The sequence below is a fragment of the Cherax quadricarinatus genome, chromosome 1 (genome assembly GCF_038502225.1).
Source record: "Cherax quadricarinatus isolate ZL_2023a chromosome 1, ASM3850222v1, whole genome shotgun sequence".
Lineage (NCBI taxonomy): Eukaryota > Metazoa > Arthropoda > Malacostraca > Decapoda > Parastacidae > Cherax > Cherax quadricarinatus.
In genome coordinates, this window is record NC_091292.1 from 84,097,982 (window position 1) to 84,114,087 (window position 16,106).

The 16,106-nt window shown below is 38.3% G+C and overlaps 1 protein-coding gene across 6 annotated transcripts in view; it reads right to left on the reverse strand.

Annotated features, from left to right (window-relative positions):
- The window catches only part of LOC128685741 (zinc finger protein 39), a 127,896-nt gene that overhangs the window by 67,008 nt on the left and 44,782 nt on the right, over positions 1–16,106 (reverse strand). For all 6 annotated transcript variants that reach the window (XR_011391790.1, XM_070083397.1, XM_070083376.1 and 3 more), the window contains exons 7-9: positions 15,892–16,026; positions 15,202–15,344; positions 10,624–10,759 (exon numbers count right to left, since the gene is read on the reverse strand). Coding sequence is in view for 5 of the 6 variants with exons in the window: in XM_070083397.1 (XP_069939498.1) it covers positions 10,624–10,759; positions 15,202–15,344; positions 15,892–16,026 (414 nt within the window). In the remaining variant the exon portion in view is untranslated. The remainder of the gene's footprint in view (positions 1–10,623; positions 10,760–15,201; positions 15,345–15,891; positions 16,027–16,106) is intronic.

Consider the following 16,106-nt stretch of genomic DNA (forward strand, 5'->3'; position numbering starts at 1 on the left):
ACTTGATTTACACATCTCTAACCCATTCAAAAGCCTCCTTGTTCATCTGCAGTCCTGCTCTCTGTCTTAACTCTAATTCTTTCAATAATAACTTTACCATATGCTTTACCTGGTATACTCAGTAAACTCATTCCCCTAAAATTTTTACAATCTCTTGCATCCCTCTTCCCTTTATATAAAGGAACCCTTTCATACATTTATTAAACAAAAATACCAACCGCTTCTACTTACTTCTACTTACACTTAGGTCACACTACACATACATGTACACGTTTATTTATACACACTCATCTGAGTTTTCTTTGATTTTATCTTAATAGTTCTTGGTCTTATTACTTTTCCTTTTATATCCATGGGGAAGTGGAATAAGAATCTTTCCTCCGTAAGCCATGTGTGTTGTAAAAGTCAACTAAAATGCCGGGAACAATGGGCTAGTAACCCCTTTTCCTGTAAAGATTACTAAAAAGAATAAGAAGAAGAAAACTGTCAAAGTGGGAAGTCTGAATGTGCGTGGATGTTGTGCAAATGATAAGAAAGAGATGATTGTGGATGTTATAATGAGAAGAAGCTGGATGTCCTGGCTTTAAGTGAAATGAAGCTGAAGGGGGTGGGAGAGTTTCAATGGAGAGGAATAAATGGGATTAGGTCAGGGGTTTCAAATAGAGTTAGAGCTAAAGAAGGAGAACCAATAATGTTGAAGGATAAGCTATGGCAGGAAAAGAGGGACTATAAATGTATTAATTCAAGGATTATGTGGAGTAAAATAAAGATTGGATGTGAAAAGTGGGTTATAGTAAGCGTGTATGCACCTGGAGAAGAAAGAAGTGTAGAGGAGAGAGAAAGATTTTGGGAAATGTTGAGTGAATGTGTGGGGAGCTTTGAATCAAGTGTGAGAGTAATAGTGGTTGGGGATTTCAATGCTAAAGTGGGTAAAAATGTTATGGAGGGAGTAGTAGGTAAATTTGGGGTGCCAGGGGAAAATGTAAATGGGGAGCCTTTAATTGAGCTATATGTAGAAAGATATTTGGTAATAAGTAATACATATTTTATGAAAAAGAGGATAAATAAATATACAAGGTATGATGTAGCACATAATGAAAGTAGTTTGTTAGATTATGTATTGGTGGATAAAAGGTTGATGGGTAGGCTCCAGGATGTACATGTTTATAGAGGGGCAACTGATATGCCTAGACAGCAATGCCTAAGCGTACGTAATATGGCAAATAGATTACTGGGATTTATATCAAGAAGTGTAAGCAACAGAAGTCGAGAGGTCATACTGCAGCTTTATACATCATTAGTAAGGCCTCACCTAGATTAAGCAGCTCAGTTCTGGTCTCCGTATTACAAAATGGACATAAATTCGTTAAAAAACATTCAGCGTAGGATGACTAAATTAATACATAGCATTAGAAATCTTCCTTATGAAGAAAGATTGAAGACTCTTAAGTTACATTCACTTGTTAGACGAAGAATGAGGGGAGACCTGATCGAAGTGTATAAGTGGAAGATAGGTATTAATAAAGGGGATATTAATAAGGTCTTGAGGATGTCTTTCCAAGAGAGAACCCGCAGTAATGGATTTAAATTAGATAAGTTTAGATTTAGAAAGGACATAGGAAAGTATTGGTTTGGAAATAGGGTAGTTGATGAGTGGAACAGTCTACCTAGTTGGGTTATTGAGGCTGGGACTTTGGGTAGTTTCAAATCTAGGTTGGATAAGTACATGAGTGGGAGGGGTTGGATTTGAGTGGGACTTTCACATCAGAGCTTATTTCTTGGGTGGCATTGAAAATTGGGTTGGGCAAATGTTTTGTTAGTGGGATGAATTGTAAAGGACCTGCCTAGTATGGGCCAGCAGGCCTCCTGCAGCGTTCCTCCTTTCTTATGTTCTTATGATATATCGGATCATTATTTAGTTGTAGCTACAGTTAGAGTAAGAGGTAGATGGGAAAAGAGGAAGGTGGCAACAACAAGTAAGAGGGAGGTGAAAGTGAATAAACTAAGGGAGGAGGAAGTTCGGGCGAGATATAAGCGACTGTTGGCAGAAAGGTGGGCTAGTGCAAAGATGAGTAGTGGGGGGGGGGGGTTGAAGAGGGTTGGAATAGTTTTAAAAATGCAGTATTAGAATGTGGGGCAGAAGTTTGTGGTTATAGGAGGGTGGGGGCAGGTGGAAAGAGGAGTGATTGGTGGAATGATGAAGTAAAGGGTGTGATAAAAGAGAAAAAGTTAGCTTATGAGAGGTTTTTACAAAGCAGAAGTGTTATAAGAAAAGCAGAGTATATGGAGAGTAAAAGAAAGATGAAGAGAGTGCAAAAGGAGAGCAGATGATAGAGTGGGAGAGGCACTGTCAAGAAATTTTAATGAAAATAAGAAAAAATTTTGGAGTGAGATAAACAAGTTAAAAAAGCCTAGGGAAAGTATGGATTTGTCAGTTAAAAAGAGAGTAGGGGAGTTAGTAGATGGGGAGAGGGAGGTATTAGGTAGATGGCGAGAATATTTTGAGGAACTTTTAAATGTTGAGGAAGAAAGGGAGGCGGCAATTTCATGCACTGGTCAGGGAGGTATACCATCTTTTAGGAGTGAAGAAGAGCAGAATGTAAGTGTGGGGGAGGTACGCGAGGCATTACGTAGAAAGAGAGGGGGTAAAGCAGCTGGAACTGATGGGATCATGACAGAAATGTTAAAAGCAGGGGGGGATATAGTGTTGGAGTGGTTGGTACTTTTGTTTAATAAATGTATGAAAGAGGGGAAGGTACCTAGGGATTGGCAGAGAGCATGTATAGTCCCTTTATATAAAGGGAAAGGGGACAAAAGAGATTGTAAAAATTATAGAGGAATAAGTTTATTGAGTATACCAGGAAAAGTGCACGGTAGGGTTATAATTGAAAGAATTAGAGGTAAGACAGAATGTAGGATTGCAGATGAGCAAGGAGGTTTCAGAGTGGGTAGGGGATGTGTAGATCAAGTGTTTACATTGAAGCATATATGTGAACAGTATTTAGATAAAGGTAGGGAAGTTTTTATTGCATTTATGGATTTAGAAAAGGCATATGATAGAGTGGATAGGGGAGCAATGTGGCAGATGTTGCAAGTATATGGAATAGGTGGCAAGTTACTAAATGCTGTAAAGAGTTTTTATGAGGATAGTGAGGTTCAGGTTAGGGTGTGTAGAAGAGAGGGAGACTACTTCCCAGTAAAAGTAGGTCTTACACAGGGATGTATAATGTCACCATGGTTGTTTAATATATTTATAGACGGGGTTGTAAAAGAAGTAAATGCTAGGGTGTTCGGGAGAGGGGTGGGATTAAATTATGGGGAATCAAATTCAAAATGGGAATTAACACAGTTACTTTTTGCTGATGATACTGTGCTTATGGGAGATTCTAAAGAAAAATTGCAAAGGTTAGTGGATGAGTTTGGGAATGTGTGTAAAGGTAGAAAGTTGAAAGTGAACATAGAAAAGAGTAAGGTGATGAGGGTATCAAATGATTTAGATAAAGAAAAATTGGATGTCAAATTGGGGAGGAAGAGTATGGAAGAAGTGAATGTTTTCAGATACCTGGGAGTTGACGTGTCGGCGGATGGATTTATGAAGGATGAGGTTAATCATAGAATTGATGAGGGAAAAAAGGTGAGTGGTGCATTGAGGTACATGTGGAGTCAAAAAACGTTATCTCTGGAGGCAAAGTATAGTAGTACCAACACTCTTATATGGATGTGAAGCTTGGGTGGTAAATGCAGCAGCGAGGAGACAGTTGGAGGCAGTGGAGATGTCCTGTCTTAGGGCAATGTGTGGTGAAAATATTATGCAGAAAATTCGGAGTGTGGAAATTAGGAAAAGGTGTGGAGTTAATAAAAGTATTAGTCAGAGGGCAGAAGAGGGGCTGTTGAGGTGGTTTGGTCATTTAGAGAGAATGGATCAAAGTAGAATGACATGGAAAGCTTATAAATCTATAGGGGAAGGAAGGTGAGGTAGGGGTCGTCCTCGAAAGGGTTGGAGAGAGGGGGTAAAGGAGGTTTTGTGGGCAAGGGGCTTGGACTTCCAGCAAGCATGCATGAGCGTGTTAGACAGGAGTGAATGGAGACGAATGGTTCTTTGGACCTGACGATCTGTTGGAGCGTGAGAAGGGTAATATTTAGTGAAGGGATTCAGGGAAACCGGTTATTTTCATATAGTCGGACTTGAGTCCTGGAAATGGGAAGTACAATGCCTGCACTTTAAAGGAGGAGTTTGGGATATTGGCAGTTTGGAGGGATATGTTGTGTATCTTTATACGTATATGCTTCTAAACTGTTGTATTCTGAGCACCTCTGCAAAAACAGTGATTATGTTTGAGTGTGGTGAAAGTGTTGAATGATGATGAAAGTATTTTCTTTTTGGGGATTTTCTTTCTTTTTTTTGGGTCACCCTGCCTCGGTGGGAGACAGATGACTTGTTGAAAAAAAAAAAAAAAGAACCAACCGCTCCAACACAATATCCCCCCTTGCTTTTAACATTTCTGTCATGATCCCGTTAGTTCCAGCTGCTTTACCCCCTTTCATTCTACGTAATGCCTCACACACCTTCCCCACACTCACAACCTGCTCTTCTTCACTCCTAAAAGATGTTATACCTCTCTGGCCTGTGCATGAAATTACTGCCTCCCTTTCATTATCAACATTTAAAAGATCCTCAAAATATTCCTGCCATTTACCCAATACCACCAGCTTCCCATCTACTAACTCCCCTACTCTGTTTTTAACTGAGAAATCCATTCATTCCCTAGGCTTTCTTAACCTGTTTATCTCACTCCAATTTTTTTTCTTATTCTCAGCAAAATTTGTTGACAGTGCCTCTCTCACTCAATTATTTGCTCTCCTTTTGCACTCTATCACCACTCTCTTCACCTTTCTTTTACTCTCCATATACTCTACCCTTCTTATATCACTTATATCACTCTCATAAGCTACCTTTTTCTCTTTTATTGCACCTTTTACCTCATCATTCCACCAATCACTCCTCTTTCCTCCTGAACCCATCCTGGTCCACATTCTATCACTGCATTTTTAACCCCTTGACTGTCGCAACACCAAATCCTAAGGTGTCTCCTGGTGTCGCAAAATTCCCCCCCCCCAAAAAAAAAAAAAAATTTTTTTTTTTCTTATGAAATGATAGAGAATCTTTTTCCAATTGTAATGACACCAAAAGAATGAAATTTGATGGAAAACTGACGGAATTATGTTCTCGCGAATTTAGCAACCTCGGCAATATTTACGAATTGGCGATTTTGCCCACTTTGAGCCCTATTTTCTGCTAATTCCATTGTTCCAGTCGACCAAACTCATAGCTATTTCTTTAGAACTCCATTTTTTCCATCGATTGAGTACAGGAAACTGCCCATTTACCAATTTCAACTACCCAATAACGTGGTCAGAAATTTGCAATGTGACAAATTTCATGAAAATTAAAAAATATGACAATTTCAAAACAGGGTCCAGAATGAACAATGCAGACATTCCTGGCTCTAAAATAACATTTTCTCTGTTCATCAGTCATGTCTCCAGACCCTTCTGATATTACTCTTGCTTTCTATTTTTAATTTTTATTCAAACAAAAAATAAAAGATTTACTGTTATGCAGACTACTGCAGTATTGTAATATTTTTTTTTATTTATTAACACACTGGCCGATTCCCACCAAGGCAGGGTGGCCCGAAAAAGAAAAACTTTCACAATCATTCACTCCTTGCCAGAAGGGTGCTTTACACTACAGTTTTTAAACTGCAACATTAACACCCCTCCTTCAGAGTGCAGGCACTGTACTTCCCATCTCCAGTATTGTAATAATTGTATAAATAATGTCAACCCATTCATGACTGCATATTAAAATGGCTACTTGGACATTTATTGGAAAATGACATCATTTGTTTACTTTTGAACATCGGCAAAAATCAAACATTTCCCCTACTTTGAGCTCCATTTCATAGTAAAACCAATCAAAATCACCTCTATTTTTATAATATGTTTTCCATTCTATCAAAGGAGACCAAGAAAATGAGAATACAACAATAAATACCATACGAAAATACACCACAAATTCGGCATTTTAATTAAAAAAAAATGGTCGGAGTTTTTTCTCTCATTATGCATTGCATGCTGCAGGATTTTTTTTTATATGGTGCACACTGACCACACAGACCCATTCTCTCACATGTGGGCCTACCAGCTTTCTCCTGCTTGATCTGAAGCCGTTAGAACTTATGAGTATATATATACGTCAAACACGGTACCTCGTAAGACGTATATACACGACTGAAACAGTCAAAGGGTTAACATTTCTGTCATGATCCCGTCAGTTCCAGCTGCTTTACTCCCTTTCATTCTATGTAATGCCTCACGCACCTCCCCCACACTCACATCCTGCTCTTCTTCACTCCTAAAAGATGGTATATCTCCCTGGCCAGTGCATGAAATTACCGCCTCCCTTCATCAACATTTAAAAGTTCCTCAAAATATTCTCACCATCTACCCTATACCTCCATCTCCCCATCTACTAACTCCCCTACTCTGTTTTTAACTGACAAATCCATTCGTTCTCTAGGCTTTCTTAATTTGTTTAACTTGCTCCAAAATTTTTTCTGATTTTCATTAAAATTTCTTGACAGTGCCTGTCCCACTCTATCATCCACTCTCCTTTTGCACTCTCTCACCACTCTCTTCATCTTTCTTTTACTCTCCATATACTCTACTCTTCTTATAACACTTCTGCTTTGTAAATACCTCTCATAAGGTACCTTTTTCTCTTTCATCACACCCTTTACTTCATCATTCCACCAATCGCTCCTCTGTCCTCCTGCACCCACCCTCCTATAACCACCAACTTCTGCCCCACATTCTAATACTGCATTTTTAAAACTATTCCAATGCTCTTGAGCCCCTCCACTACTCATACTTGCACCAGCTCACCTTTCTGCAAATAGTTGCTTATATTTCACCCAAACTGCCTTCTCCCTTAGTTTATACACTTTCACCTCCCTCTTACTTGTTGTTGTCATTTTCCTCTTATCCCATCTACCTCTTACTCTAACTGTAGCTACAACTAGATAATGATCCGATATATCAGTTGCCCCTCTATAAACGTGTACATCCTGGAGCCTACCCATCAACCTTTTATCCACCAATACATACTCTAACAAACTACTTTCATTACGTTCTACATCATACCTTGTATATTTATTTATCCACTTTTTCATAAAATAGGTATTACTTATTACCAAACCTCCTTCTACACATAGCTCAATTAAAGGCTCCCCATTTTCATTTACCCCTGGCACCCCAAATTTACCTACTACTCCCTCCACAACATTTTTACCCACTTTAGCATTAAAATCCCCAACCAATGATTTTTGTAACTATCTATTTATGTAACTATCTTGTGTTAGACTTATTCTTCCTCATATTAATTTGTATACAGACGAAAATTTTTTTTTTTTTTTTTCAACAAGTTGGCCGTCTCCCACCGAGGCAGGGTGACCCAAAAAATAAAGAAAATCCCCAAAAAGAAAATGCTTTCATCATCATTCAACACTTTCACCACACTCACACATTATCACTGTTTTTGCAGAGGTGCTCAGAATACAACAGTTTAGAAGCATATACGTATAAAGATACACAACATATCCCTCCAAACTGCCAATATCCCAAACCCATCCTTTTAACTGCAGGCATTGTACTTCCCATTTCCAGGACTCAAGTCCGACTATGTGAAAATAACCGGTTTCCCTGAATCCCTTCACTAAATATTGCCCTGCTCACACTCCAACAGATCGTCAGGTCCCAAGTATCATTCGTCTCCATTCACTCCTAACATGCTCATGCACGCTTGCAACCACCCAGGGAGGTACTACCGTCCTGCCAAGTGAGTGTAAAACAAAAGCCTGTAATTGTTTTACATGATGGTAGGATTGCTGGTGTCTTTTGTCTGTCTCATAAATAAGCAAGATTACAAGCATGTCTTGCTACTTCTACTTACACCTAGGTCACACTACACATACATGTACACGTTTATTTATACAGTGGACCCCCGCATAACGATATTAATCCGTTCATGAGAGCTCATTGTTATGCGAAATTATCGTTATGCGAATGAATTTTCCCCATAAGAAATAATGGAAATCAAATTAATCCGTGCAAGACACCCAAAAGTATGAAAAAAATTTTTTTTACATGAAATATACATTTTCCTACACACAAAGAGAAGTATACATGCACAATAGTAGAGTAGTACATGCACAGTATATATTGTGCATGTACTACTCTACTAAATGAAGAATAAATGACACTTACCTTTATTGAAGATGCAGCAATGACTGATGAGACAGTGTGTCCTGTGAGTGCCTTTTCCTCCTGAGTACTGAGGGTCCTGTTTGGCATTTTCTTCCAGAACAGGCCTTATCACACTGTGTATGCCACTACGATTCTTAAATCTCTCAAACCAACCTTTGCTGGCTTTAAATTCACCAATATGAGCACTAGTTCCAGGCGTTTTTCCCTGTTCACCTGGGTGTTAGTCGACTGGTGTGGGTTGCATCCTGGGAGACAAGATTAAGGACCCCAATGGAAATAAGTTAGAGAGTCCTCGATGATGCACTGACTTTCTTGGGTTATCCTGGGTGGCTAACCCTCCGGGGTTAATCATTTCTCGGTAACTGTTTAACGTTAAGCCACACCAACAACACTCTCCACATCTTTCGAGTAATACAGCTGATGGTGGTGCAGCAACAACAACAACAGCTGTGGTGCAGCTGACCATGGTGCAGCAGTAGCTGTGGTGCAGCAACAGCTGACCATGGTGCAGCTGTGGTGCAGCAACAGCTGACTGGTCCAATTTATCAGCTGACCGTGGTGCAGCAGCAGCTGACTGTGGTACGATAGTATTTATCACCCTTTTTACCACAGGGTTGGCACTAGAAGCTTTCTTTGGGCCCATGGTGGCTTATTTAGCAGTTACAAGCACTATAAATAATGGAATAATACAAAATGTATCGAATGTATGCATGCAACCGGCCACCCTGGCTTGTAAACAATGATGGCAAGGCAGGCGCTCAGGCTGGACGGACAGGTTCGGGACGAGTCATGTTCAGAAACAGCTGATGGTGCAACAGCAGCTGACCGTGGTGCAGCAGCAGCTGACTGATCCAGCAACAGCTGACTGGTCCAGCAACAGCTGACTGATCCAGCAACAGCTGACTGATCCAGCAACAGCTGACTGATCCAGCAACAGCTGACTGGTCCAGCAACAGCTGACTGATCCAGCAACAGCTGACTGATCCAGCAACAGCTGACTGATCCAGCAACAGCTGACTGATCCAGCAACAGCTGACTGATCCAGCAACAGCTGATCGTGGTGCAGCAGCAGCTAACTGATCCAGCAACAGCTGACTGGTCCAGCAACAGCTGATCGTGGTGCAGCAGCAGCTGACTGATCCAGCAACAGCTGACTGGTCCAGCAACAGCTGATCGTGGTGCAGCAGCAGCTGACTGATTCAGCAACAGCTGACTGGTCCAACAACAGCTGATCGTGGTGCAGAAGCAGCTGACTGATCCAGCAACAGCTGACTGGTCCAGCAACAGCTGATCGAGGTGCAACAGCAGCTGACTGATCCAGCAACAGCTGACTGGTCAAGCAACAGCTGACCGTGGTGCAGCAGCAGCTGACTGTGGTATGATAGTATTTCTTACCCTTTTTACCACTGGGTTAGCACTAGAGGCTTTCTTGGGGCCCATGGTCACTTATTTTGCAGATGAAATCACCAAAAACGCTGTAATAATACGAAATGTTCCGATTGTATGCTTGGATGTTACCGCGGAGGCTGGCTTGTAAACAATGCCACCGGCGGAACATGTGAAGCTGGCTCAGGCCGCACATTAGAAGCGTCTCAGACGAATAGCGTTGAGCGAGTTTTTTAGCGGTATGCGAGGCAAAATTTTAGTGATAAAATGTATCGGTATGCGGATTTAACGTTATGTGATGCCAACGGTATGCGAGGGTCCACTGTACACACTCATCTGAGTTTTCTTTTGATTTTATCTTAATAGTTCTTGGTCTTATTACTTTTTCTTTTATATCCATGGGGAAGTGGAATAAGAATCTTTCCTCCGTAAGCCATGCGTGTTGTAAAAGTCAACTAAAATGCCAGGAACAATGGGCTAGTAACCCCTTTTCCTGTAAAGATTACTAAAAAGAATAAGAAGAAGAACAGACGAAAATATTAAGACAAATTCAGTACTCTGGATCACAAGGTGCAGGGAAACTAAAGACACACATCTGTTCACCACACAAGCCCAGAGAACACAAGCATGCAGCAGGTATCCAGGCAGAATCCTGAGATGTCACACTATGTGCTGACAGGCAGGCATAAATTTCTGTCACTCAAAAACTCCTAACAGGGTCAGGTATTTCTTTTGGCATTAAAGTAAGCCAGTTGGAGACACCCAGTGTACTTGCATGATAAGCAATGTACATTTTGTACTGTGTATGCAATGCATATACAGTATACATACCATACTGTTTTATAATAACAATAATAATAATAATAAAAATAATAAATTATTATTATTATTATTATGTCTTTCTCTAACCTTGTCATATTTAAGGAAACACCGATGACAAGTGAAGACTCTCTCCTCACCACTCCCTGGTTGTCCATGACATTGCTGGTGCTGATTCAAGTTGTCTTCACTTGAAAATTTGTATTTGCATGTTCGGAGAGAACACCTAAATAAAATAAGGTAAATAAATGGTCATAAAAGTATAAGTACAAAGATTTACTGTACTGAAGACTGAACATCACATAATTAGCAATATATTGCATAATACAATAAAAAAATTAACAATGGGTGACCAAAATCAGCCCAGATTTAAATCACAATAAATACCAAAGCAGAGTGAAGGCAACATGATTAATAATTATTCAAACCAAGGCACAAAAAAAACAGCTTTCCTCCAAATTTGTATAATGATGATGAACATGATAAAAAAAATGAAAATTACCACGTGTGTTTCTTCAAGATTTACAATGCTTTTCAAGCAAATGATCATCTCTCTCAAGAAACATTTTACAGACCTCTAAACTGTATGTGCATCTCTCTGAGTAACCTGTGGAACTGTCTCCCAAAGCCTTAGATGCAAAAAAACATAAGTGAAAAACCTCAATTCTAATACAGCACAGAAAGGGTAAGCCTTTGCAAACCTGTACATAGGTTTATGAAAAGAAAATCTAGCTAAAATTTATCTATATTAACCATGAAACTGGGCATAAAGTACATATACTGCCAACTGGCTTTGTCAACATCTGAGGTTCAAGACTCCAACCTACCACTAGCATATATCTCAAACATTTGTGTAAAAAAAATGAAAAAATCTTCAAGAGGTAACTGAACTACAACCTCAGCAAAGTACCAGACCAATCAGTCCGTGAAAGTTATGCGAGGCAATGGACAGCCAACAGCAAGACCCTTGCTAAACAGGCAATAAGAAAGACTGGTCTCAGGCTCAGCTGACAGGATAGAAAAACCCTTGAAACTGGTAACATTATGGGGAAAATATATATATACTGTACAAATTTTAGGGGGTCCAAATTAAATAGTATATGACAGTTTATATATAAGAACATCTAAAGAGTTTCATGTGACAATATTGAAATCCAGTAAAAAAAATCTGTGTGAGCTTCGTGCTGCACCAGAGATGTTTAATGACAAAGGGGAAGTCATGGTGTGAAGGCAGCATTCTCTGGTGCTAATGTATAATAGTAGAATATTACAGATATCAGTGGTTACAGGATGAACCTGATGACCTTCCCAAATCCAAGTTTTCATGTGGTAAATGTAAAACTGGGATATTTCTGTGAAAAAAATTTCCCCAACAAAACCAACTGGGCAGTTGTGGTTTTGATTGGTTTACAGTGAGACACCAGAGAGGTGACTTGCATTACTTAACCCAATAACAAAACTCACACGTCCTTCTAATCATAGAAGCCAACCCAATGATATGGTTTATGGAGCTAAAATTTAAATGCTAAATAGAAGGAAGTCTGAGAGGCCAGCATCAGCAAGGCAGACTTGTACTCAGCTGCCCTCCCTCTCCATCAAAATACATCACAGGTCCCATGAAATAACATTCACTTTTAGTGTAGTGCATTATTATATTACTTGTTAATTAAAAAAAAAAAAAAAAAAAAGAAACATGAAGGTCATCATAAGTCACAAAAATGGTTGACTCCTGTTTAGGTTAAGGATGCCATTCATTATCTAGATTAATAATAATAATAATAATAATAATAATAATAATCACAATTATACAATCTATTCCTCATTTTATAATTGACACCACATTGTGTAAATGGGATTTCAAGAAATTATACATAAAAACTAAATAAAGTATGACATATATTATGAAGACCATTTATACCTCCATATAAATAAATCACCTGCATCCATATTAAACATGAAACACATTTACTTATATTTTATTCAGCCATATCTTTAAGCTATTTATGTGACTGGCTGAGATTTGAACCTGAGTTGTCTAGGTAGCCTTCTGGAATCTAGCTAAACTCTTGACATCCTAGACCATTATGCCACTAGAATGTTTTAGGTGTCCAGTGTGAACATTAGATATGCTTTCCTTAATACTGGGCACATTCGAGGGAGTGGTAAGCTCAGGGACTAATTTTATACTTTTAAACTGTTATATTTTGAGCACCTCTGCAAAAACAGTGATTATGTGTGAGTGAGGTAAAAGTGTTGAATGATGAAAGTATTTTCTTTTTGGGGATTTTCTTTCTTTTTGGGTCACCCTACCTCAATAGGAGAAGGCCGACTTGTTAAAAAAAAAAAAATTAGTTACCAGTCTCATGAGCAGTGGATACACTGATTTGCATACTGATCAAGAAACTGGTATCCAAACAGAAGAATGAAATTAGTCCCTGACCTTACCTCTCCCTCAGATGTACCCAGCACTAGGGAAAACATGTCTACTGTTTACAAAGGACACCTAATATCTTTGTGGCATGGTAGGACAGTGATTTAGGGTGTTGAGAGCTTAGCTAGCTGATTCACAGTAGGTTGCCAAGATGACTCAGGTTCAAATCCCTCCCAGATGTAGTATGTTCTTTGCTTTAACCCTTAAACTTTCCAAACATAGATCTACGTCCACGTGCGGGGGGTTCCAAACATAGATCTACGTTTTTTTTTTTTTACATGCTTTCAAATGGGGAAAATCAAGGTCGGAGCGCTACGCACGTGAACATAGATCTACATTTGGACGGTTTAACCCTTTGACTGTTGCAAGCCCCTTTCTGAAATTGTCATTCTATGTCGCAAAATTTTTGGAAAAAAAAAATTATTTTTTCTTATGAAATGATAATCTTTTCCTGATGGTAATGACACCAAAAGTACGAAATTTGGTTGAAAACTCACGGAATTACGCTCCCACGAAGTTAGCGGTCTTGGCGACATAATACGAATCGGCAATTTCACCGACTTTGAGCCCTGTTTTTGGCCAATTTCGTTGTTCCAGTTGACCAAACTCATAGCTATTTCTTTAGAACTCCATTTTTTCTATCAACGGAGTACAAGAAACCGCTCATTTACCGATTTGAACTACCCAATTAAGTGGTCAGAAACTGGCAATTTGGCCAATTTCACGCAAATTAAAAAAGATGCCAATTTCAAAATAGGGCCCAGAATAAACAATGTAGACATTCTTGGCACTAAAATAACATATCCTCTGTTCATTAGTCATGTCTCTAGGCCCCTCTTATATTACTATTGCTTTCTTTTGATTTTTTATTCATACAAAAAATAAAAAAATTACTGTTATGCAGACTACTGCATTATTGTAAAAATGGTATAAATAATATCAGTGCACTAGTGAAAGAATATTAGACTCCCCAGTTGATGTGTATTGGACGTGTGGTGTGATTTGCTTACTCCTGAACATTGGTAAAAATCGAACATTTCCACTACTTTGAACTCAATTTCATGGTCGTTTTCATTGTGAAACTATTCAAAATCATCTCTATTTCTGTAATGTGTTTTTCATTTTATCACCTGAGACCATGAAAATGAGAATACAACGATAAATACCATACGAAAATACACCTCAAAGTCAGCGTTTTAATCCAAATAAAACGGTCAGTTTTTTCTCATTACGCACTGCGTGCTACAGGATTTTTTTTATGTGGTGCACACTGACCCATTCTCTCACATGTGGGCCTACCAGCTTTCTCCTGCTTGCTCTGAAGCCGCTAGAATTTGTGCGGATTAATACTGGCTCGTAAAACGTATATATACGGCCAAACAGTCAAAGGGTTAATTGTTAAACAACTGATGTGGTGAGCATGCTCTGATTTGTTTCAAATGAATGGAGGCAAAGAATATGCAAACCATGCAAAACCTAAGAATTATCCTGTAAACACCGAAATGCAATCTTAATTAATCCAGAGTGAAAGTGAATTAGCAAAGATTGAATGTGAATAAATGGTGGTGCAAATGCTTTTGTATAAGCTATGTTTGGTCTCTGAATGTTGCAAGAGAGTCAAGGAAATAGGTGTAGTAATTAAAAAAATGGTGTGGTGGTAAGAAAAGAATAATTCCAAGAGCAGAAAGAATTGTTTTTGAAATGCTTTGGTCATGTGGAAAAAATGGAAGATAAAATGACTGAGGATCTATAAATCTGGGATAAATGGAAGGTGTAGAGGATCCCAGAAAAATGGTTGGAAGTATAGTGTGAAAGAGGTATTGAGAATAAAATCTAGATTGTACAGCAGGCACAACTAAGCATTTTAAACTGGAATGCATGGGAAAAAGTAATCAATTGGATTTAGCATGGCATTGTAGTGCAAGCAACATAATATGCATAAAAAGATCCAGAAAAACTGGCCAACTGAACTTTGGTTATAGAAGTTGGGATTACTTCATGGTTGGGTAGTGATGCTCTGAAAAAATGTGTGATGAAGAATATAGTGTTTTCTTCTTTGGACCACTCTGTCTTAGTTTTAAATAGCAAATGAATTTTAAAAAAATTACCCTAAAATTTTAAAACAATTGGGTACAATAATGAAGCCAATGATAGGGTTTCAATAAGTGTGCAAAATGAAACTTTACAGATCTAATTAATATTCAACACTTCCAACTTAAGATAATATTAAAACTTACTTGAAAGTTCTTTCAACCTCCTTTGAGAATACTGGTTTGGGTTTCTGCTTATGAAGCCAATACTGCTCCTGGAGATTTTTTGGAGCTCGAACACGACGCTTACGATTTTCGGTATTATCTGATTTATTTTCTTCTATCTCTTCCTTTCAAGAAAAGATATACACTTTTTATAAAAATTCAAATTACTTTTTTACAACATACAAATAAAATTTATGAGTCCCATCATTAATACACATTAGAAGAAATACAGACTTCAGGAATCTTTAAGAAACGCTTATTATGGCAGGAAAATATAAAGTGAATTAATGTTAGTGAATGTCAGAAGTTTAACACAACAGCTGTAAAATGCAAACTGAAATAACAAGGTTCAGTTGTAAATTATGTTGAATACATTCTCACAAACAAAAACAAAATTGCAGTATATACCAGTATAATAAGTAATCAGTAATGGCCAAGGGTTTCTAAACATTTATGATGTCTTATACTGCAGTGTAACAAAAAACACTTATGATCAAAGACTGATAGCAAAATACAATTTTATCTGACAAAAATTCAACAAGCAACTGGCTTTCAGTAGAGAAAATTATCTGTAACTGCATTTTGCTTTATTACTAATGACACAGACAATTTATTTCTAAGATTCCTTTTACGTATTACAGTACAGTATATGAAAAAAAAAAAAGTACTCACTTGATTGTATGTGCGAGACTTTCGATGACCAATAAGCATGCCTGGTTGAAGAGGGTATGCGGTCTGCACTCCTTGAGAATAGCGATGACTATAGCTTCCCTTCTTTGGTTTCCTCTCAGTCTCTCTAGGATACTCCTAAAACCATAATAAAATATTTATGAAACTAGACTAAAGCTTATTAGAGAGATGACTATTTGGTCAAGTTTAGTTTATTC